The following is a 23,046-nucleotide window of genomic DNA, read 5'->3' as shown; positions in this document are numbered from 1 at the left end:
AATTAAAAAGAGAATGAATACTGCAACCTAGATTGATTCCTTGTTGGACGTGACTGATTGATTTTATTAAAAAAAATGTATTCCCCAGGAACCGGTTCCTTCCGACCAATCCAGCCCCGTCTCTCTCCATCCACCCGGCCACTCCTCCCGAGAACTCCGTCCGTCACCTCTGGCCCTGGGATATCCACTCAGCTCTCCAGTACGTACCTCGGTTATAGGGCTGGGTAAAAAAAAATATTTTCCCAATCAACTGGGATTCTTGTTTGGATGATTTGAAATCGGTTCTTAAAATACTTATTTTAATTTGACTATACATTTTGTCATTGGAGTTGTGGGTTGTAGTGAAAAAAAACAGCCATTGTGAAAGAAAATGCTGCTAATATGATGTGTTGTGGCATTGATTGAGCTGCTTCACGTTGGCTGTTTTGCACACACACTAAACTAGGCGCATTGCCACCTTTTTTCACTGTGTCATTACGGCCAGAATTTGTTAGTGGTTCGAGACTAACAATCTGAGTGACTTTTTTTTTTGTGACCTGTTTTACTGTATCGCTCCTTTGAACGGTTTGCGGCAGATTCTTACAACAACATTGGGTTCATATGCGGTCCTGCAGCTAAGGGCTCCAACCAAAGGCAGTTTAGATCCACAGAGAAAAATACATCAAGCCAGGCAGAATTATAAATACATATTCATAGCTGATAATTGGACGCAGGTTGGAATAATGAAATCAGATAATTGATTGTGAAGATACGAACATTTAAATTACTGAGTCTTTCAATATTATCATTCATTCGAGAGGCTGGCAACAGAGTTCAACAATATCAATGACTGTGTTCATGTGCAATAATTGTTTTGATTTATTGTTAATAAAGTGCACTTTTCTGGAACGACTTACATTATTTTGAAAGACAAGTCATGCCTTAGTTAATTCGCCGTTATTTCATGGTTGTTTCAAAAAGAGGCGCTTTTAATTTTTTGTTATTTATATTATAGCCATTCATTTTGATTAGTTATATTTTGTAAATGAAAAGCAAATCTATGTAATGTTTTGGGCCTACTTGTCAGTGTTTAACTTTAGTAATCTACTTTAGTAATCTACCATGTTGTGTAGATTACTAAACCATGTTTAGTAATCTACCATGTTATATAATCATCTGTGATGATTTTCAAATCTCACTCCACACCCAGGCTACACAGACATTTGAAAATCATCATAGAGGGATTTGAAAATCATCATATTATAGCCTAATTATTTTTTAAATAATATTTTGTAAAATAATCTAATTCTCACTTAATGGGATGGTTGGGCCTGCATTGATGAACATAGGTGGTCCAGACGGGGCTTAGTAGGGCTCAGTATGAGTCACAGATCATTTTCCACCCTCAGACGGGCTCTGTATTTGTTTTTCAGGTACGTAAGTGCAGAAAATCCAGACACTCATATGTAGATGCCAAGGGGACACGTTTTTCCATTGCCCTTAAACTCTCCTCTTTCAAGAGCAGTTCCAGTTGGCGTTGCAGAGAGAGGATTCTGAATCCACTCGTCTGTCTCACACACTACCCCATTTTCTGGAAAATAGTCCCGACACTGTGTTGTCCGTTAATCAACATGAGTCTGAATAAGCACACACAGGTCAGCCTTTGAAACCGTACTGTCATTCAAACACTAGTGCAGAGAAAGCCTCAAAGTTCTCGTTATCCAGACAACTCTGCCACAGGCGTAGCTTTCTAAGTCATGTGAAAATGTTGGCCAGACAGGCCAGCACGACATGACAATTTTCGTCTTAAACATTTGCGGCTAGTGAGGAGTTTTTCTCCAACATAAATTCTCACCTCATCTCGGAGCTCGTAAAGGCGACTCAGGTCTTTACCCCTGGACAGCCATCGTACTTCGCTGTGGTACAGTAGCTGATGATGTTCTGCTCCCATCTCTTGACAAAGCATTTTGAAGGGTCCTGCACTTGTCGCACTGGTCTTAATAAAATTGACTGTACAAACAGCTTCATCCATTACTTGGATGTGAGGGTCTGTGAATCTTACAATGCGTCCCGAAGGGAGCTACAGCCATTACTTTTGTGACTTGACCACTGTATTTGCCAGTCATAGCTCATGCGCCGTCTGAGCAGTTTCCTACACACTTGTCACAGACAATTCCATGTTTTCCTACACATGTGTCCAGCAAAATAAAAAGCTGATCGCCAGTGGCGCACACAGAAAGAGGCCTACAGAACCATAAATCCTTGTTAATTTCGCTCTCCTTAACTAATCTGGCATTAACATGCACTTGTGCATCTCTGGAGACATCAGTGGTCTCGTCAAATTGTAAAGAAAAATACACTATATTTTAGCTTAGCAATCACCTGCTCTTGCACGTCTCTTGCCATGCACCCAGTGCAGTTAGATACGATATTGTCTAACTCTGGTATCAGTGCTGCTGCTTGGCAGCGCTTTTGCCACACAATTGAAAGTTTCTTTCAATTGGATTGCCAGTTTTGACGAAAGGTGCCTGAAATGCTTTGTGGTTTACTGTGGCGGTTTTCTGTAGGGTAGATTGTTGGCCTGTTAGCTTTCTTTGAAAAAGCTCAACCGGTTTAGACTGCAAAGTAGAGTGTCTGGTCTGCAAGTGGTGTAGCAGTTTGGAGGACTTTAGCCTTTCCTTAGCCAGTACTTCGCCACAAACAACGCATTGTGGTCGTGCATCTTTCCCATCGCTTGTCTGTTTAAATCCTTATTCTATGTACTTTTCGTCATTTTCTTGGTGTTTCTTTTCTGTTCAGAGATTTATGCTGTGCACTTCTCCACAATAACTTTAGCTGTCCCACCTCCAGTACCACCTATTAGAAAATGCTCCATTGCTAAACTAATCACTAGCCTGTAACTGTAACAAATCATCGTGGCCTGCCCAATAGAAATCTTCCATTTTATTAGACAGAGCTTGTATGCGCTCCTAAAATATTTCCTTTAGTTAGTTTTAAGTTTTTCTATTTTTGCTTCTTTGTAGTAGCATTCTTGCGACCCTCATGGGACCATGTAATGGCTGCCAGGGGGGTCGTGACCCTCCAGGTTAAGAACCCCCTGATTTAGATGGCTTTTCCTTGCTGTTCATTGCCTTCATTATCAAAGAATCTCTCCTATAAGTAATGTTGGTATTGTAATTTTCACTATATCCTAATTAAATTGAAATTTAATTTGGGAGGTCAGTGTCGATATTCAGCCCTAGTCATTTACCTGTTAGATACCAGTGTTGTTGGCAAACATAAAAAATATGTAGATTTTACTTATTTTTGGAATCCACCGATAATGTTTGAGAATGAATATGTTGTCATCCCATGTCACATTTATTTTTCATTCTGCAAAATAGAATGTTTTCCATCCATAAGCCATATTTTATGGGTATTGTTTTTGCTATAGATCCAAAATTGCAATGCTAGTATTGTCACAACCACCATTTCTGTGTCATGTTTGTTTCTCTATTTCTTTTCTCTCCACTTTCCCCCCCCCTTTTTTTGTACTTTCATGCCCACACGGACCAGGTCCATTTATCTCAATGTACCCTAAGAAAGTTGCCGCTGTTTATGGATACATTGAGAACTCAGTATTTCATATCTCATTGTTTTTCTGTCCAGGTGCCATTGACCTGGCAGCCAAATCAGCAGGCATCATCCCAGGCAGCCCCTGCCGGGAGCTAGAGCCCCCCAGTCAAGAGCGCAGCCCCCTCCTCTCAAGATCGGACCCTGTGGGGCATCCCGGTCTCCCCCAGACGCAGCTCCTTCAGCAGGTTTCTTCTGAGGTATATGGAACACTCAAAGACTGGGGGAATCAGTAACGCTGATATAGATCCGGTGTAGCTCACTTGGTAAAACATGGCACTTTCAACTCCAGGGTTGTGGGTTTGATTCCAGAAGGTTCCAATACATTATTTGTAATATTTTAGTACCAACACTAATTTATGACTCAACTTTCTGTTGATGCTTAAAGTTTGGTTTGGTTGATTGGTGGAGTGTGCCCTCCATGCTTGTTCAGTTATCTGGCCCTGGTGTTTTCATTGATGTATAAAAAGTGCTTGTGTGATAAGATTTCAGATTTTCATTTATTGTACCAGTGTACCCTCATGCTCACGCTAAATACTTTTTGTTGTCAGGGACTACCAAGTCCTAGTCAATGCTCAAACACATTCATATTTGCATGGTAATACTTTCAATTAGTATTTTTGGATTCAGCATGGGCCCGATGACTACGTGTTGTAATCCACCGCTCTACTTTTACACTTTCACTAAATCTCTACCTGGTGTCACTGCAGAACCGCCTCCCCCCTCCGTCTCCTGGAGAGGCAGGTGACTCTCTCCTCTCCCCACCCAGCGTGGCCTCTCTGCTGGACATTTCTCTTCCCGGACCACCGGAGGAGGCCATGACTCCTGGAGGACCGCAAACACACATCAGCGACTCGATCATTGAGCTTGCCATCAACTCTGCACACTACGGTAAGTGAAGCCAAGTTCTCTGGTGTGTGTGCTTCAGTTGTGGAGCTACTGTAGCATGGGGTTTTTTGACCTAAGAAAGGGTTTTTAAATCTCTCTATGTCCGTCTTTCAATTTAGTTGACATAGACATGGAAGTGTAGCTTTATTACAGTGAAATATTCTAATAAATTAAGTGGTCAGATTAGTGACAGTAAGGCAACAATCTTTTTCTCTCTTTTTCAAATAAATTTAATGGGATGACATGAGAAACATTTGTTTACATTGCCAAAGCCATGGGAAAAAATAGTATGATTTACAAAAATAAACTAAACAGTAAGTAAACAATGCAATAGAAGTTAGAAAAGGATAAAGCATTTCCAATGTTGTATTATTAGCCATGTGCAGTGTTGCCATAATGGGCATATCATCTCTAGAACAAATGACAATAATATGTCTAATATAATTGAGATATCTCAGATATGCCATTGGCAGGAAATTAGTTCAGCTGCTGTCGTAAATCACTCCTTGCCGAAAGAAACATAAACATAGACTTCTGTAAATACAGTTGCACTAAATGTAATCACGACATGTTAAACATGAATAGGCTATTTAATATTGTTGTAGGCATTAACATACTTGATTGCGCTAGCTACTAAACTGCCCTATTCGTTTTTAAAAGATGAGATTTTATTATTTGTCTGAAATATTGTTTATTGGTTATGCCAGGCAAGGCATAAGCTTCAATATCATACTGTGGTGTAAGACTAAATAATAGAAGACTTACTCCTGTTTAATTATTATTTGATTGGAGTAGGCAGTATCAGTTTTCAGATTTGAGGGTATTTAAATTGTTTGTGGCTTTTCTGTTTTGTGTTAATATAATACATTGTGTTATTCCCACCAATTACACCAATAATAATCTTGGTCATGCACAGGACAGTGAGTACATTTTTGGGAAATGTTGCTCCTTCTTGACTTTTTTTGAACGTGTTGTCAGGAAATGCAGCTTGTGGTGAAGTGATTGCACAGCCTTTCCTTTACAGGAAGCTATGTTTTCCTGTGTTACCCTTTTTAATGGCAAGGCGGTGTTCACTAAGCCTCTGCCTTGTCATGTTTTTTCCTGAGTTCTTTGTAGGGTCCTATAAAATCATTGTTTCTGTCTAGCTTTTATATTTTTCCACGTGAATACTGCTACTGCAACCACCTTGCCCTTTATATTGGTCAAGAATTAGGGAGTTGCACTTGCTCAACTTTAGTTTTTGGTCAGATTAAATCTTACTACATCTGAGCATAAATCGGTGTTCATTGTTTTAATTTCAATACCGTTTTTTGTTGAAATTATGAAAAGGGCCTTCAATTAGTCACTTATTTGTATTCCCGTATTAGCCTACATATGTTTGTCAGCTCTGCTTGAGCAAAACAATCTCACACACATTACCTGAAACATTTCTTAGCCTGCAGGTCGCAGCGGGGCTACACAGTGACTTCATGCAGGGGAACAAGTGGTGGATTATTTCTAAGAACAATTAAGATAACTATATGCTGCAATTAAGCTCAGAATGACTTTTGCCATGGAAAGGCTTTTTGGATCTCCATGTCTAAAAACATATACATCAAATTATACCATTTTACATGTCAAATATGGTTGACTAATCAGGACTCAAATATTGCTGCGTGTGCTATTCAATGTATTGTTTACATACACTCCCCTAAAGGATTATTAGGAACACCTGTTCAATTTCTCATTAATGCAATTATCTAATCAACCAATCACATGGCAGTTGCTTCAATGCATTTAGGGGTGTGGTTATGGTCAAGACAATCTCCTGAACTCCAAACTGAATGTCAGAATGGGAAAGAAAGGTGGTTTAAGCAATTTTGTGCGTGGCATGGTTGTTGGTGCCAGACAGGCCGGTCTGAGTATTTCACAATCTGCTCAGTTACTGGGATTTTCACGCACAACCATTTCTAGGGTTTACAAAGAATGGTGTGAAAAGGGAAAAACATCCAGTATGCGGCAGTCCTGTGGGCGAAAATGCCTTGTTGATGCTAGAGGTCAGAGGAGAATGGGCCGACTGATTCAAGCTGATAGAAGAGCAACTTTGACTGAAATAACCACTTGTTACAACCGAGGTATGCAGCAAAGCATTTGTGAAGCCACAACATGCACAACCTTGAGGCGGATGGGCTACAACAGCAGAAGACCCCACCGGGTACCACTCATCTCCACTACAAATAGGAAAAAGAGGCAATTTGAACGAGCTCACCAAAATTGGACAGTTAAAGACTGGAAGAATGTAGCCTGGTTTGATGAGTCTCGATTTCTGTTGAGACATTCAGATGGTAGAGTCAGAATTTGGCGTAAACAGAATGAGAACATGGATCCATCATGCCGTGTTACCACTGTGCAGGCTGGTGGTGGTGTATTGGTGTATCTTTTATTTCAGGTCATGAAACATTGGGCCGAGACTTTACATGTTTGTTATATCATAAGTTTCTTTAACCTATGCCATTGTGAAGCGGATTGAGTTGTTTATCTCTTAATTACGTTGCTGTGCGCACAATTTTCTTCTTCTGTTTTTGGTGATTACAATGCCTCAACTTAGTCCGTCAGTAAGAAATGTTTTTGTAAAGAAATGTTTCTCCACTTATAACCAGTCCCTGATGCGTCTAAACTTTTGATTCTAATGTAAATTTGTGAGAGCTTGTTGGACAAACGCACTGCAGTAGGGATCGGCACGGATATTCGAATACCCAAAATGTATTTAGTATTGGAATACTTGTGTATTGAATTAACCCCCATGTCTTTTTTTGATTGAAACAAATAGACGTGTTTGTAGTTTACGTTCCTCAATAAAAGCAGTAGTACTGTGGTCGGGCCCAATCAGTCAGTATGACGCAATATATTCTTCTTAGCCTGCTGTTATCAAGTAGATGAAATTCAACTAATTCAAGGGAAGATCGAATATATTTAATGAATTTATGTTACCGCTGGAAAAAATATTTGGACGCCGGAAATAATTTTTTATTTTGGCCACTGTTCAATTGTGGAATCGAAAGGTGGTTGAGAGTGCAGAAAACGGTGAGTTAATCAAATAGCATATAGCTGGCTAGCTTAGCTAACTAACTTCTCTGGACTCTTCCATTCAATAATGTCAATGTTGTGTGTTGATTAATATGGTCTTCTAGTTCTGTAGTTTTACGAGTCAACCTCACTGCTTCCTCCATACACGCACTTTTTTGTCACACGAACGGTCATTGAGCCGATGCTACATGAGAACAACATCCCTATACTCCAGCGGACAAAAAGTGGAAAGTATTTGTTAATTAATATAAAAGATGTGACTTCTATTGACATCATGATCAGTAGACCTAGCATACATTTGTGCAACTGCTCGAAGGTCTCCGGGGACATTGTTGCGGCCCAACGACATTTATAGCATACACCGATCAGCCATAACATTATGACCACCGACAGGAAGTGAATAACCCTGATCTTGTTATCTGTCAGTGGGCTATATTAGACAGCAAGTTTACATTCTGGCCTCAATGTTGATGTGTTAGAAGCAGGAAAAATGGGCAAGCGTAAGGATCTGAGCGACTTTGACATGGGTCAAATCTTAATGGTTAGTCAACTGGGTCAGAGCATCTCCAAAACACCCTTGTGGGGTGTCCCCGGTCTGCAGTGGTCAGTAGCTATCAAAAGTGGTTCAAGGAAGGAAAAGCGGTAAACCGGTGACAGGGTCATGGGCGGCCAAGTCTGATTGATGTACTTGGGGAACGAAGGCTGATCTGTGTGGTCTGATCCAACCGACGAGCTACTGTAGCTCAAATTGCTGAAAAGTGAATGCTGGTACTGATGGAAAGGTGTCAGAACACAGTTTGTTTGTGTATGGGGCTGCGTAGCCGCAGACCAGTCAGGGTGCCCATTCTGACCCCTGTCCACTGCCGAAAGTGCCAACAATGGGCATGTGAGTATCAGAACTGGACCACTGGATCACATGGATGGCCGGGTGCATGTGCTTCGCTTGCTTGTGGGGAAAACACATGGCACCAGGATGGACTATGGGAAGGAGGCAAGCTGGCTTTATGACCATAAAGCTCTATTTTGGTCTTGTCACTCCAAATTACAGTGTGATTTGGAGTGAAGCTGTGAGGTGTGTCCAGGTGTTGTCAGGTATATTGTAACCAGGATTTTTTGTTCAAAGTATTGTCATATTGTGCTCCTTGATACAACCACACAGTCTTTTTCCAGAGCAGCCTATATTTCTCCTGAGGTTACTTGTGGGTTTTTCTTTGTATCCTGAACAATTCTTCTGGCAGTTTTGGCTGAAATCTTTCTTGGTCTACTCGGCCTCAGTATCTAGCCTGCTCAGTGGATCCACGTGAGAGCTAACAAAGTAATTGACTAATTATACACAGACACTAATTGCAATTAAAAAAGCCACAGGTGTGGGAAATTCACCTTTTAATTGCCATTTTAACCTGTGTGTGTCACCTTGTGTGTCTGTAACAAGGCCAAACATTCAAGAGTAGGTAAACTTTTGATCAGGGCCATTTGGGTGATCTCTATTCTCATAATAAATGGCTTCATATGATCACTATCCTTAAATAAATAAATCAGTCATATTTTCAAAATCAATGCCAAATTTTCAATATTTCTGCCAGGGTATGCCAACTTATGAGCACAACTGTAGGGGGGTATTTTAGCCTCCAAATACTGTATAATTTGTTCCATATCTATAATATTGGTGATCATTTTTAAAAGCCAAACACTGATAGTAGTATGTATGCCTTTACAATCAATCCATGCATGAAACTGTCGTAGTAACCCACCATTACAATAGATATTGTATCTCATAACAGTATTTCATCCTTACATAATTAATATATTCAACCAAATCTATTTATCACCGACCAGTAAATGCAGTGCATTTCCTCTTCCTTGAGGATTAAGTTTAACTGATCTTGTTTATTGTTAGGTAGGATCATAACTTCTCTAGAATTTTTTTATCCTGTGGCAAATATCCTTTACCACCCCACTTTTTCTCCAATCCAATAAACATGAAAGTATTCAATTAATTTTCTGTAAAGAAATACATTTTGTGACTTCATTAGATGCAAATACTGCCAGACAATTGAAATTCTAACTACTTGCCCTGATGGGTTGCATGTAGTGACCCCTATCACTGTCCTTGCATTTATTTTGAGATACGTATTTTTAACCAGTTCCTTCAGAATCCTAATGTCTGCATTTTACCTGGCTGCCATAATAGATGCCAAATTATCTTCAGTTCTTTCTCCATGTAAAGTCTGTTCTTTTCTTGACAATTTTAATATCAAGCCTTCAATTTTGTCTTATTTTGGTAGACATGTTTGACACCTGTTGTGGGGTGTAAATATATTCTGTCATGCTAGGTTTTGGTGTGAATCATTAACAGTTATCTCTCACAGGTGATGAGACCTCCCTCTCCCCTGCTAAGCTGAATGGTAGTGACGGCACCAAGGTCCTTCCCTCTCCCTCTGTCAGTCCCTCCAGAGGCTGGATTCCTTCCCCCAGTCACGACCCTCAGTGGTACCCTAACGACTCGACCGACTCCTCTCTGGGCTGTCTTTTGTGTAAGAAACCATTGTATAGACACGCACGTGCACACAGCCCCTATCAGCAGTCTCTGGCAGTGCTTGTTATTAAAAGAGCTAAACCTGATTTTCAAGCTAATTGATGCAGGATTTCTCTGAACCCAGAAGCTGTTTTGTATCTGAAATTAAGTTTTAAATTCTGTTGTCTGAATTTCAAACTACTTTACCTCTTTCTTTCTCTCACCCCCACAGCGAGCCTGGTATCCCCTGATAAGGGTAGACGCAACTCGTTGGCTCCTTCCGGCCCTTCCAGTGGAACAGCCCTCCTCGGACCCAGATTTCTGGACTGCAACTCCCACGATTCCTTTCAGTCACGCTGCCTGCCAGATGTAGCTGAGGTAAGATCACACATTTAGAAACCATAGAGCTACACCCATACTGTGTCCAATTTCCAAATGTATATTTAGATATATTAGACTTAGACATGACACAATATTTTTTCATTATATGTTTTGTAAAATATTAAATATAAATGCACAAATGTTTCTGCTATTACCAGAAAGGGAACATATTTTAACATTAGAGAGATTTCAACCAAAGTTGTATAGCTAGTGAGTTTTTTCCAGGTTGGTTCTAAGCCATCCACTTTGCTTCTTCTCAGACACATTGAGAACTATAGTCACTACGGTACAATAGTACTGTGGGCCAAAATACATTTGTTTATGCTTCCACATTAAAAGTATCTTAATATCAAGTTTCAAGATGCAGTTGATATCGTTTAAGTCCATATTAGTTCCCATTCCTAATATACAGTGTGCAGTTCTTCACAAAAAAATACAGAAACTGTGTACTGTGTGGAAGCATGTTTTCAGTCATTCCATAGCCATCTAATATGTGGTTGTCCACATCCCTGCAGGTAGACACCCAGCTGGCCTGCATGATGAGCGAAAGCAGCGTGGATTACATTGCCCGGTTCAACGATTTGGCACAGGAGCTGTCTGTCACAGAGCCGCCCCTCCCACCTCCTTAAGTTTGAATCAATAATGTGTATAAACCCTGGATAACTGATAGGGGGCACTGTTGCCAAAGTGGTGCCAGTTTGGTTTTCTTTGTTAAAAAAAATATTTTGCCAAGAATATTCTATTGGAAACCTTAATGTATAATTTTTTTATTATGTGAACAAATGAAACACGTAATGTATAGAAAACATTCCTATAAGTATTTCTTTTGAGTACTTATTTTAGTGTACCCATTACAACAAAGAAATGCTTATGTTATATTTTTTCTGCATTGTATTATACTGAACTCTACTTTCTCGGGTGTACCACTATGGTGAACTGTAGGTTTGAAGCCTCATTGGCCATGAAATGGCCTCAGTATTCCATGGTTTATATGCATTGGTTTGAAATTACTGTATTGGTGGATTGAGAAACACCCCTCCCATGCAATACTATTGAATTGAGCAGGAGTAGGGTTTAGGAGCTGTCTGTCCCATGGTTGCCCCTCCCTCTTCTTTAGAAGTGCAAGAACAAAGTGGTGGAGAAAACACCCTTTAGTTTTTTATAGTTTTGAAAGAAAGTGCAATAACTATGGCCATTGGCCTGAAACACTCATATCTACAGTGAAACTGACCTACTGGAATGGGTTTCAACTGGTTCTGATGAAGTCTGACTGGTTTCAGCTCTGCTTCTGAACTGGTTTTGTCTGGTTCTAAATTTCTACGGACTGGTATCAACTGGTTTTGATGGCCTGTGGACAGGTTTCAACTGGGTTTTTATGGGGTTTCTGATCGGATTCAACATGTTCTGATGGGTGCCTGCTGGCTTGTTGTTGTTTTTTTGGACCACATTGTTTGTTCTGCCTAGCGAGCCACCCTTTAAAAATGAATGCCGTTTACAAAAACACAACCTCATGTAAAGAAAAACTCTGCCATATCTAAACAAGACTAAACCTGTTATTCTGTTTTAATCTCCTTGCCCCTTCTTTCCTGAGGAATATGAAACTTGTGAGTGCAAAATGTCAAACTAAAAAAGACAAAAAAAAGAAACTGCTGCTGAACCGCTGGTAGCAATTCTGTCTGTGTTGTCGCTTTATGCCATTGGTGCAAAACTAACACATCACTTAACCATTTGATCTGTTAAAACTGAATAAGCCATATGAGTGGAGCTGATATGAATTTGTTTCCTGGGCTGTGGGTTTGTGCTTGTCTGTGTGTGTGTTGCTAACTGTCCATATCAAAGCAAAACGTTAGACACTCCAGTTGAACATTTACTCCATTCAACAGCTTTCCATCTCTGTTTTTGTGTGTGGCCAAACTGATTTGTGGAGAACAGAAACCAAATGGTAACTGATGCATTCTGAATTCTCTGACACGTTGGCCCATCAGAAACACTTTTCAATGTGGATGTGGATGCTTCCCTGAACACCAAAGTACCACTCCTTTTGAAAAAACATTGATAATTACGAATCTAATCAACGGGTCAGTTTCTTTTCTTCCTGCTTCCAGTTAATTGCTCTGAAACTCATTTAGATTTTCTGTAAGGAAATGTTTTTCTATGTTGTGATCAAATTAACATCATACCAGGCACTCCATACTATGCCTGAAGTGTTTTCAGCTGAAAGGTGTGTTTTAGTTGGTTTCTCGACCGACTGACGGACCAATCACCTTAAGAGTTTTAGACAGAAATGTGTAATGTTCCCCGATAACTGCATTAGATAAGTTGCTATGCATCAGCCATTGGTTGTAAGCCACGTCATCAACTATGCATGGAGCGTGCATCCAAAATGGCACCCTTCTTCCCACATGGCGCACTGCTTTCGGCCAGTGCCTGTGTTCAGAAGGAGTGGGCTGTATAGGAATACTAATTCCGACACCCCAAAGCCTAAATTTCTGTTAAAGATTTTGATGAGAAGTCATAATTTATGAATACTAAATGTCTGGTTGTTCTTTTTTAACACACTAAAAGAAAGGTTCGAGCTACAAATGTGGATTATGTTTTAAAGACTTCAAGATAGATTGTGTCTTTAAATTGGGGCATGAAGTCCATTCTCCTAGTCAGTGTGTAACTTTGTACTACATAATTCCAGTATTCACTGCGCTTTTGTAACATACAATTGTACATTATTGTTATTTGGACTATTTATTGTTAACAGGTTCAAGGTGGTTCTGTTTTAACTTAATGTAAGAAGGCGGCATTTTAAAAAAAACATCCGCTTTTTGGAGATTTCTCAGTTTGTTTAATTCTTTTTACTCTCATCTGTATAAACATGGTTGAGAAAAAACTCCTGGATTCTGTTTGTGTGAATATAAAAGGGTAATTTCTGACTTCCAGATACCATGTGCCAACTTTTCAATGGAAGACAAAATGAGAATTCTGTGGATGAACCTTTTCGGTATGAATGTACATTTACCATGAGACATGGTGAGATTTTACATGGCATGCTTACTTAGGTGTATAAGTTAGAATGACAGTTTATTCAATTGGCTTCTCCAAATGCCAACACTATTGACAAGGTAACATTATTTCTCCTCAACCTTTTTTTTTAAGAAATAAATTTGACATGCACATTTTATGGTTCATTACATCTGTAGTTTCAAAATATAAAAAGTTTTAGAAAAGCAGTGTAATTTCAGGCACAGAAAAAGTAAAAAAAAAAACATTTTTGATTAAATAAAAATTCCAATTTTCCTGGAACATATGAAGGGTAGTTTGTACAAACATGGAGCATCATTCCAGCGGTGCTCGTCTAAGGATAGAAATGTTTCAAACATTTAGAAAAGGTTTTGGGATTTATTCACCACATTTCTATCTAGGGTTTAATATGTGTGTACCTGTACATCAACTTAAAAAGCAATAACATTATGTATCGCCATAGTTCATTTCCATACAATCCTCATTCCTTGTCAGGTTGTTTGGATTTCCCTTACTCCAGTTGTGGTAGTTGAAAGCAGAACCGTCAGTCCAGCGCCAAGTGCCCTCCTGTAAGAAAGATCACCGCAAAAAGTCAGGAAGAGTCAAACTCATTTGTCTGGAGGCAGTTCTCTCTGTTTTTGTATTCATTATTGTTTTAGAACTTAGGCTTTGAGAAAAACCTTTTACAAAAATACATTATTTGTACCAAGACAAGTTTGAGTTCATTTAGTTATTTCTTATGTCAGTACACAATTAAACTGTGAGAAAGTGACTAAGTCTCTACGCAATAACTTAATGTTAAAATAAAAATGTTCTGTATCAAAATGAAATGCAGATAATGAGAAAGGGTAATTTCTGACAGTAGAAAAGGGTATTGTCCAGAACAGAAGTGAAAGTCACTTGTACAGCTCCCTTCCAGAGACCAGTTTTCACTCCCAGCATTCACCCTTCATATTGTTCTCTCATCTGTCTCCCTCTCATTTTCTAACTATGTAAATAAATTGAAAACTTATCCCAAAAATATCCTTGAAAAATGCAGAATGTCCTTGCTACCCACAGAACAGGGGCCCAATCCATAGCTCTCCTGACCTCTTACCTGTATGACCTCTTACCTGTATCTTGTCACTAGCTCCAATCCAGGTGCAATGGAGCATGTTGGTGTTTTTCTTTACAATGATCTGCAGAAAGCGATATTCCAGAAAACTATGAACAGATGCCATGTTCCCTCCCACACGCCTACAGTACAGCTGGAAAGAGAGATTAAAAAGACGAATCTACTATTTTTCCACTGAATTACTTGCCCATTGCACATTTTTTTATTACTGTCTGTAATTTGTGTTAAAATATTTGTTTAGGAATGTAAAGTTTCTGTTAAAAGTCAAGGTTAATATTAACTTAATTGCAAAGAAACAAACCCACATTGGTCCTAAAACTTTTATTAGTTGCTAAACAATCAACCGTATCTCCTTAAAACTATTCCATACGAAATAGAAATTGATAATTAAGGAAAAGTGGCAAAGAGTTGAAATGTTGTTTAGAAAATACCTCTGCAAATTCCCATCGTGTTAGGCTATGGAAAAATGTGTAACAGTGGGAGTCATGTTTGTCCCATCCACGCCAGCACTGTTTTGTGGCAAAGGTCTGTGTCTCATCTTCCTCCTCGATGGTCTCTGCAGCATCAACTAGTTTGGTACAGGGTTAAAAAAGTTTTTCATAGTATTTGCAACTAAAATCCTACTCCAAATAAAATTCTTACCAAGAGGAGCATCCTGCTCAAAGGTTGTCTCTTTAAAGGTTTCTATGAAAGGAACAACTCCTTCAAAAGTTGTCTCTTCAAAGGTTTCTGGGAGCGGAGCCTCCTCAAAGATGGTTGTATCCTCAAAGGTACCTGGAAGATAAACATTGTCAAAGGTTTTTATGCCTGAGATAAGGATCAATTCATAAAGTATTGAGTGCATTATTTTGAGCATTATATGGGTAGGACCAACAGGTACAACAATAATAGGCTTGTTAAATAATGTTCTGCTTTTAAAATCCCTTATTGAGAACTAGATCATGGTTTTCAATACACACCTATTAACATCATATGCATGGGTGTTTGTGTTTCTAAATACCTGTGTGGCCGAGAGCAAAGGCAGCACAGAGAAGCAGAGAAATAGTCCAAATCGCCATGGTGATACCAGTGTAGTCTGTTGAGGAAAAAACCATGAAAAGGGAGACCAAAATGCACAACAAAGATTAGCAATTACAAAAATCAGCTCTCAAGGTCATGAGGATTCCATTTTAAACAGTTGCTAATAATACCCTGTTTTCCGGCAGCTGAACAAAGTGCAAATACCTTGGAGATATGTTTTTGTTTTTCATTTGACAGCCCCCTTAAATATTTATTTATAGCAGAAGAGTTATAATACATGATCATTTGTGTTCTCATTTGTGTTCAACATTATGTGAATGTCTACATACAGAGCCCATTAAATACAGTGCTCTAGAGAATTGTTAGCACCCTATGAAAACATGAAATTATCAGCTTAATCTTACACACATTTTTTTTTAAAGAAACTACAAATGTGGATTTTTCAGTAAACATTGTTCGAAGAGAAATTGTCATCAAGAAATATTTTATTCCTCAACTTGCATGTGTAGAGGACAGATGTGTGAGTAGCCATGTAATTATCTTATAATAATTATCTGGTATGGCAGCGGAGCAGCTGAGAGTAATGCAGCCTGAGAGGATGCTTTCAATGGTGCACCTGTAGAAAGCAGGAGGGGACTACAGACAGAGACAGGGGCCCTCATTTATCAATCTTGCGTAGAAACGGGCGTATATGTTGGCGTAAGATTTTGCTTACACTCCTCTCACCGCCTGATTTATGAAGCTGTGCGTACCTTTAAAATCCAGGTGTACGCAATACCTGCCCTTGATAAATGCCGCGGCTGAAAACGATCGTCATTAGAATAACACGCCCCTATATATTCAAGTCTCCGCTTCCCCCACGCCCTCATTTTACGCCATGGACACACGGAAGACGGCAAAAAAGAGAAACTTCTCTGACGTGGAGATTGAAACGATCACCAGGGAGGTAGAAAGAAATACAATTGTTTCATTTGGCAGTTTAAAAAGCGGAATAAAAGATGATGATGTGATGTGGAGTACCATTCATTCACATTAATAATTGCATGACAATTTGTAATATTCGTCTTATTATTTCATGATATTTATTATTAATGACGTTTATTGTTATTTAGAAGAATGTCGTTATTATTATTATTTAAAAGAAGAAGAATGTCATTTTTATTATTTTGTCAGTCTGAATTATATTTTGGTAATTTAAAGCCTTTTATTACTGAACCCAGTCCATGCGCAACTGCCGGGCCTAACCCTGAAACGTCATGTAAAGCGCACAGGCTCGCATCTGAAGGAATACATATAAGTCAAATACATATAAGTCACACAAATGAAACCTTGAAGTCCATGTTGCAAAAAAATAAACACTGAAGTTTGTAATTATGTTGTTGTTTTTTTTACAGTGGGTCATAATATATCATATCTTTTAGTTTGTCAGTGCGTTAGGATTTTTTTTTCTGCGCATTTCCGCACTAACTCAAAACGTGCGTACACCACCTCCTGAGCTGGCGTAGGATTTGAGAGTGCCGTACGCCAACGTCCATATTGATAAATCTCAAAGTCACCGTGGTTTTGGGTGTACGCCAGGTATACGCTGGAAATTTGGTGTACGCACTTTTGATAAATGAGGGCCAAAGTCACCGTGGTTTTGGGTGTACGCCAGGTGTACGCTGGAAATTTGGTGTACGAACTTTTGATAAATGAGGGCCAGGGAGAGGTTGAATATGGAGGTGGAAACCTCAGCTAGTTGGGCAGTGCACCCCTTGAGGACACAGCCTGGAATGCCATCTGGCCCTGGTGACTTCCGAGGGTTAACTTTTTTTTTTTTATGAATCCAGTTTTAGGTATTGTCTATAGGATGGGAGGGGCAAAATCAATGTGTGATCAGCCTTACCAAAATTATGTAATTATTGCCCTAATAGTGGAGATGGGTATTTTCAGACATGATTTCGGAAGGTCAACAGCCTTTAGTCTTATTTCATTTTGTGTGTTCTCTGGTCTTTCCCATGTTGAAATAATTAATCTTGTGTGTCATCTCATACATAATGTATACTACAGTGAAAAGGGATGTAATTGATGAGAGTTCCCAAAGACTCCAATTAACTTTAAATGTAAAATATTAATTAGAATGTATTTTTCACAGCCTTTTGTTCAAACTTCCCTAGGATGCCTATAGTTCTGGAGGGCACTGTTAGGTTCTCTATAGTATGCATATAAATCCCATTCTTCAATAGACAGCTATTAGGTTCTGTTTTTATTCAATTACATTTTTGCCTTTGTTCTTGTCCTTTTGTCATTATCGCTTTCACCTCTGTCTTGTTTGCCTCCTTGTTATGTCCCTATTTAAGTTCCTCCTGCCCTAGTGTGTTTTGTCAGTCATTGTTGCATGTTATAGTTGTCATGTTGCTTCAAGCCTTTTTTGGAAATAAATACCTATTTGTGCCACCATCTCTGCGCCTGTGTCCTGCCACCTCCTAAGATCGTGACAACAACACACAGGGCAATCAATCGTAGTGTACATGGATTGGTTTGTTTATTACTGTAAATGTCTCAACCATCCCACTTTCTAAAACCAATTAAATTAAAACCCAAACTCTATAGCATGCATCATTGAAATTATTATTATCCAAACAAAATGACATTCTTAATGTTTGTCAAAGCATTAAATTGCATAAAATATGAATCAGTTTCAGTACAGTGATTATATATTAGTTACTGATTAATCTAAAAGTAAAAGACACCTGGGAAAACTGATTGTTGTTGTCAACTTGAAAATGAAATGTGCTACAAATGAAACTGGTCTCCGTCTTTTATGTTCAAGGAGTTGTTAATGATGATGATAAAGCTATCCATCCATCTTCTACCGCTTATCCGGGGCCGGGTCGCGGGGGCAGCAGTCTAAGCAGGGATGCCCAGACTTCCCTCTCCCCAGACACTTCCTCTAGCTCTTCCGGGGGGACACCGAGGCGTTCCCAGGCCAGCCGGGAGACATAGTCCCTCCAGCGTGTCCTAGGTCTTCCCCGGGGTCTCCTCCCGGTGGGATGGGACCGGAACACCTTCCCAGGAAGGCGTTCCGGAGGCATCCGAAAAAGATGCCCAAGCCACCTCAGCTGACCCCTCTCGATGTGGAGGAGCAACGGCTCTACTCTGAGCTCCTCCCGGGTGACCGAGCTTCTCACCCTATCTCTAAGGGATCGCCCAGCCACCCTGCGGAGAAAACTCATTTCGGCCGCCTGTATCCGGGATCTTGTCCTTTCGGTCATGACCCAAAGCTCATGACCATAGGTGAGAGTAGGAACGTAGATTGACTGGTAAATCGAGAGCTTCGCCTTGCGGCTCAGCTCTTTCTTCACCACGACAGACCGATACATCGACTGCATTACTGCAGAAGCTGCACCGATCCGTCTGTCAATCTCCCGTTCCATCCTTCCCTCACTCGTGAACAAGACCCCTAGATACTTAAACTCCTCCACTTGAGGCAGGCACTCTCCACCAACCTGAAGTGGGCAAGCCACCCTTTTCCGACTGAGGACCATGGCCTCGGATTTGGAGGTACTGATTTTCATCCCCACCGCTTCACACTCGGCTGCAAACCGTCCCAGTGCATGCTGAAGGTCCTGGTTAGAAGGGGCCAACACGACAACATCATCTGCAAAGAGCAGAGACGAAATCGTGTGGTCCCCAAACCTGACACCCTCCGGCCCCTGGCTGCGCCTAGAAATTCTGTCCATAAAAATTACAAACAGAACCGGTGACAAAGGGCAGCCCTGCCGGAGTCCAACATGCACTGGGAACAAGTCTGACTTACTGCCGGCAATGCGGACCAAGCTCCTGCTTCGGTTGTATAGGGATCTGACAGCCCTTAGCAAAGGACCCAGGACCCCATATTCCCCAAGCACCCTCCACAAGATGGCGCGAGGGACACAGTCGAATGCCTTCTCCAAATCCACAAAACACATGTGGATTGGTTGGGCAAACTCCCATGAACCCTCCAACACCCCGTAGAGGGTATAGAGCTGGTCCAGTGTTCCACGGCCCGGACGAAAACCACACTGTTCCTCCTGAATCCGAGGTTCTACTATCGGCCGTATTCTCCTCTCCAGAACCCTGGCATAGACTTTCCCGGGGAGGCTGAGAAGTGTGATCCCCCTATAGTTGGAACACACCCTCCGGTCCCCCTTCTTAAAAAGAGGGACCACCACCCCGGTCTGCCATCCCAGAGGCACTGTCCCCGACCGCCACGCGATGTTGCACAGGCGTGTCAACCAAGACAGCCCCACAACATCCAGAGACTTGAGGTACTCAGGGCGGATCTCATCCACCCCCGGTGCCTTGCCACCGAGGAGTTTCTTGACCACCTCTGTGACTTCAGCCCGGGTGATGGACGAGTCCACCACTGAGCCCTCATCCTCTGCTTCCTCAATGGAAGACATGTCAGCGGGAATGAGGAGATCCTCGAAGTACTCCTTCCACCGCCCGACGACATCCTCAGTTGAGGTCAACAGCTGCCCACCTCTACTGTAAACAGCGTTGGTAGGGCACTGTTTCCCTCTCCTGAGGCGCCGGATGGTTTGCCAGAATCTCTTCGAGGCCAGCCGATAGTCCTTCTCCATGGCCTCACCAAACTCCTCCCAGGCCCGAGTTTTTGCCTCCACAACCACCCGGGCTGCAGCCCGCTTGGCCTGTCGGTACCCGTCAGCTGCCTCAGGAGTCCCACAAGCCAACCAGGCCTGATAGGACTCCTTCTTCAGCTTGACGGCATCCCTTACTTCCGGTGTCCACCACCGGGTTCGGGGATTGCCGCCTCGACAGGCACCGGAGACCTTACGGCCACAGCTCCGAGCGGCCGCTTCGACAATGGCGGTGGAGAACATGGTCCACTCGGACTCAATATCTCCAACCTCCCTCGGGATCCAGTCGAAGCTCTGCCGGAGGTGGGAGTTAAAGATCTCTCTGACAGGAGACTCGGCCAGACGTTCCCAGCAGACCCTTACAGTACGCTTGGGCCTGCCGAGTCTGTCCAGCTTCCTCCCCCGCCATCGGATCCAACTCACCACCAGGTGGTGATCAGTTGACAGCTCCGCCCCTCTCTTCACCCGAGTGTCCAAGACATACGGCCGCAGGTCAGATGAGACGACAACAAAGTCGATCATCGACCTGCGGCCTAGGGTGTCCTGGTGCCACGTGCACTGATGGACACCCTTATGCTTGAACATGGTGTTCGTTATGGACAAACTGTGACTAGCACAGAAGTCCAATAACTGAACACCACTCGGGTTCAGATCAGGGGGGCAGTTCCTCCCAATCACGCCCCTCCAGGTGTCACTGTCGTTGCCCACGTGGGCGTTGAAGTCCCCCAGTAGAACAATAGAGTCCCCAGTCGGAGCACTTTCCAGCACCCCTCCCAGAGACTCCAAGAAGGTCGGGTACTCTGCACTGCGGTTCGGCCCGTAGGCACAAACAACAGTGAGAGACCTATCCCCGACCCGTAGGCGCAGGGAAACGACCCTCTCGTTCACCGGGGTAAACTCCAACACATGGCGGCAGAGCTGGGGAGCTATGAGCAAATCCACACCAGCCCGCCGCCTCTCACCATGGGCAACTCCAGAGTGGTGAAGAGTCCATCCTCTCTCAAGGAGTGTGGTTCCAGAGCCCAAGCCGTGCGTAGAGGTGATCCCGACTACCTCTAATCGGAACCTCTCAACCTCACGCACTAACTCAGGCTCCTTCCCCGCCAGCGAGGTGACATTCCACGTCCCTAGAGCCAGTTTCTGTGTCCAGAGATCGGGTTGTCTAGGCCCCTGCCTTCGACTGCCGCCCGATCCTCTTTGCACCGGCCCCTTATGGTCCCTCCTGTGGGTGGTGAGCCCACGGGAGGGCGGCCCCACGTCACCCGTTCGGGCTGAGCCCGGCCGGGCCCCATGGGGGAAGGCCCGGCCACCAGGCGCTCGCATTCGAGCCCCAACCCCGGGCCTGGCTCCGGGATGGGGCCCCGGCTGCGCCATACCGGGCGACGTCACGGTACTCAAAATTTTATTCTTCATTAAGGGGTTTTGAACCCCTTAATGATAAAGCTATGTTCTCTTAAAATGGCAAAGTTGAAAATACTTTCCCCCCTTTTCATATAAAAACGGACTTGGGATTCATTCAAACATCAGAGCAATATTTACATTGTGACCACACAGTTTAATTCATAAAGATGAAAGCATATCTGCAAGGAGGGTCGCCTTGGTTGGAAGTAGTTGCACATTTTTATCAGTGGCCAAGACCAACTTGTGAGATAATTAAGACATTGGAAAAAATGCAACTGCGTAAACATTACAGTAAAAGTTTTACAAACTGTCTAGTTATACATTTAGAAAGTAATTAATTTGGTTAGTACCCAGCCTTTGCTAAAGTTGATTTGAATTGTCATATGTAAACTATATTTTACATTAAATTCTGGTACATTTCAAGAACCCATCTGTATTGAGGACCAAGGTCACAAATAATTCAAATAAAGTGTATTCCACATTTAGATTAAAATGTAATTGAAAAAAAGTACAGTGCAGAAGAAAATGGACAACGAATGATGCCACATCCTCTCAAGTTGCGGCCCACATTTCATAACTCATAAGCAAGTGGACAGACAATCAACACAATCTGCTCTTGATAACCCATTAACTGTTATTTTTCTGGAGGGACAAAAGAAGGTTCAAACACAATGATATAACTATGTATCACAAGGAGAAATATACCAATTATGGGGTAGATTGCGAGGCACAAACTTTCTAGTCTATCACAACAGCATTTCAGCTAATCATGTCATTTGCCTAGCCTATACACATTTTGGGCTGACACATTTGTTATTCAAATTACCTTTGAGGTACTACTTGCACAGTTTTTGCCATCCACAGCAGTGGTTTTATACTTTTCCTTGTTAAATTTGATTTGGTTCAGGTAATCTCCTAATCAGTACCTCATTAGGTAAAATAATGTGTGCCTGTGTTGGAATTTAACAAACAATGGAATGGAATGGCTGCCATACATGTAGAGAGGCTGATTTAAGAATAATTAGGAGTGGTCTCTTAATTTTTTCCAGAGCTGTATATTACCAATTCTCCAAGGGTATGCAAACTTTTGAGCACAAATGTATTGTCTTATTTCAGTGTGAATAATATTGCAGTGTACTTCATATGTTTGTCACTATGTATTTAAATGTAATGTACATTTATTTAAGTATGATTCTAATGTGCTTATATGTACTGTACTGTAAGTTGCTCTGGTTAGGTGTCTGCTAAATACGTAAAGGTAAAAATCTAAATGTACCTAATCATTTAATGAAATACCATTATTTAAAACCTTAAACAATCCCTAATTCAAAATGAACTGGGTTAACATAATGGACACATACGATTTTTACTGTTCTACTAGCATATATAAAATAATAAATTACTAGAAAACACTAAATGTTTTAAGTTAATGTTTC

At 41.4% G+C, this 23,046-nt stretch overlaps 1 protein-coding gene across 4 annotated transcripts in view; it reads left to right on the top strand.

Annotated features, from left to right (window-relative positions):
- The window catches only part of cramp1 (cramped chromatin regulator homolog 1), a 28,988-nt gene extending 15,726 nt beyond the window's left edge, over positions 1-13,262 (top strand). For all 4 annotated transcript variants that reach the window (XM_010873937.5, XM_010873935.4, XM_010873934.5 and 1 more), the window contains exons 15-20: positions 89-199; positions 3,628-3,791; positions 4,302-4,482; positions 9,915-10,079; positions 10,293-10,438; positions 10,957-13,262. In XM_010873937.5, the coding sequence (XP_010872239.1) occupies positions 89-199; positions 3,628-3,791; positions 4,302-4,482; positions 9,915-10,079; positions 10,293-10,438; positions 10,957-11,070 (881 nt within the window). In that variant the 3' untranslated portion in view covers positions 11,071-13,262. The remainder of the gene's footprint in view (positions 1-88; positions 200-3,627; positions 3,792-4,301; positions 4,483-9,914; positions 10,080-10,292; positions 10,439-10,956) is intronic.
- Positions 13,263-23,046: the final 9,784 nt, after the last annotated feature.

This window comes from Esox lucius, chromosome 11, assembly GCF_011004845.1.
Source record: "Esox lucius isolate fEsoLuc1 chromosome 11, fEsoLuc1.pri, whole genome shotgun sequence".
NCBI lineage: Eukaryota > Metazoa > Chordata > Actinopteri > Esociformes > Esocidae > Esox > Esox lucius.
Note: the sequence above shows the minus strand (reverse complement) of the source record. Positions and strands in the feature narration are given on the sequence as shown.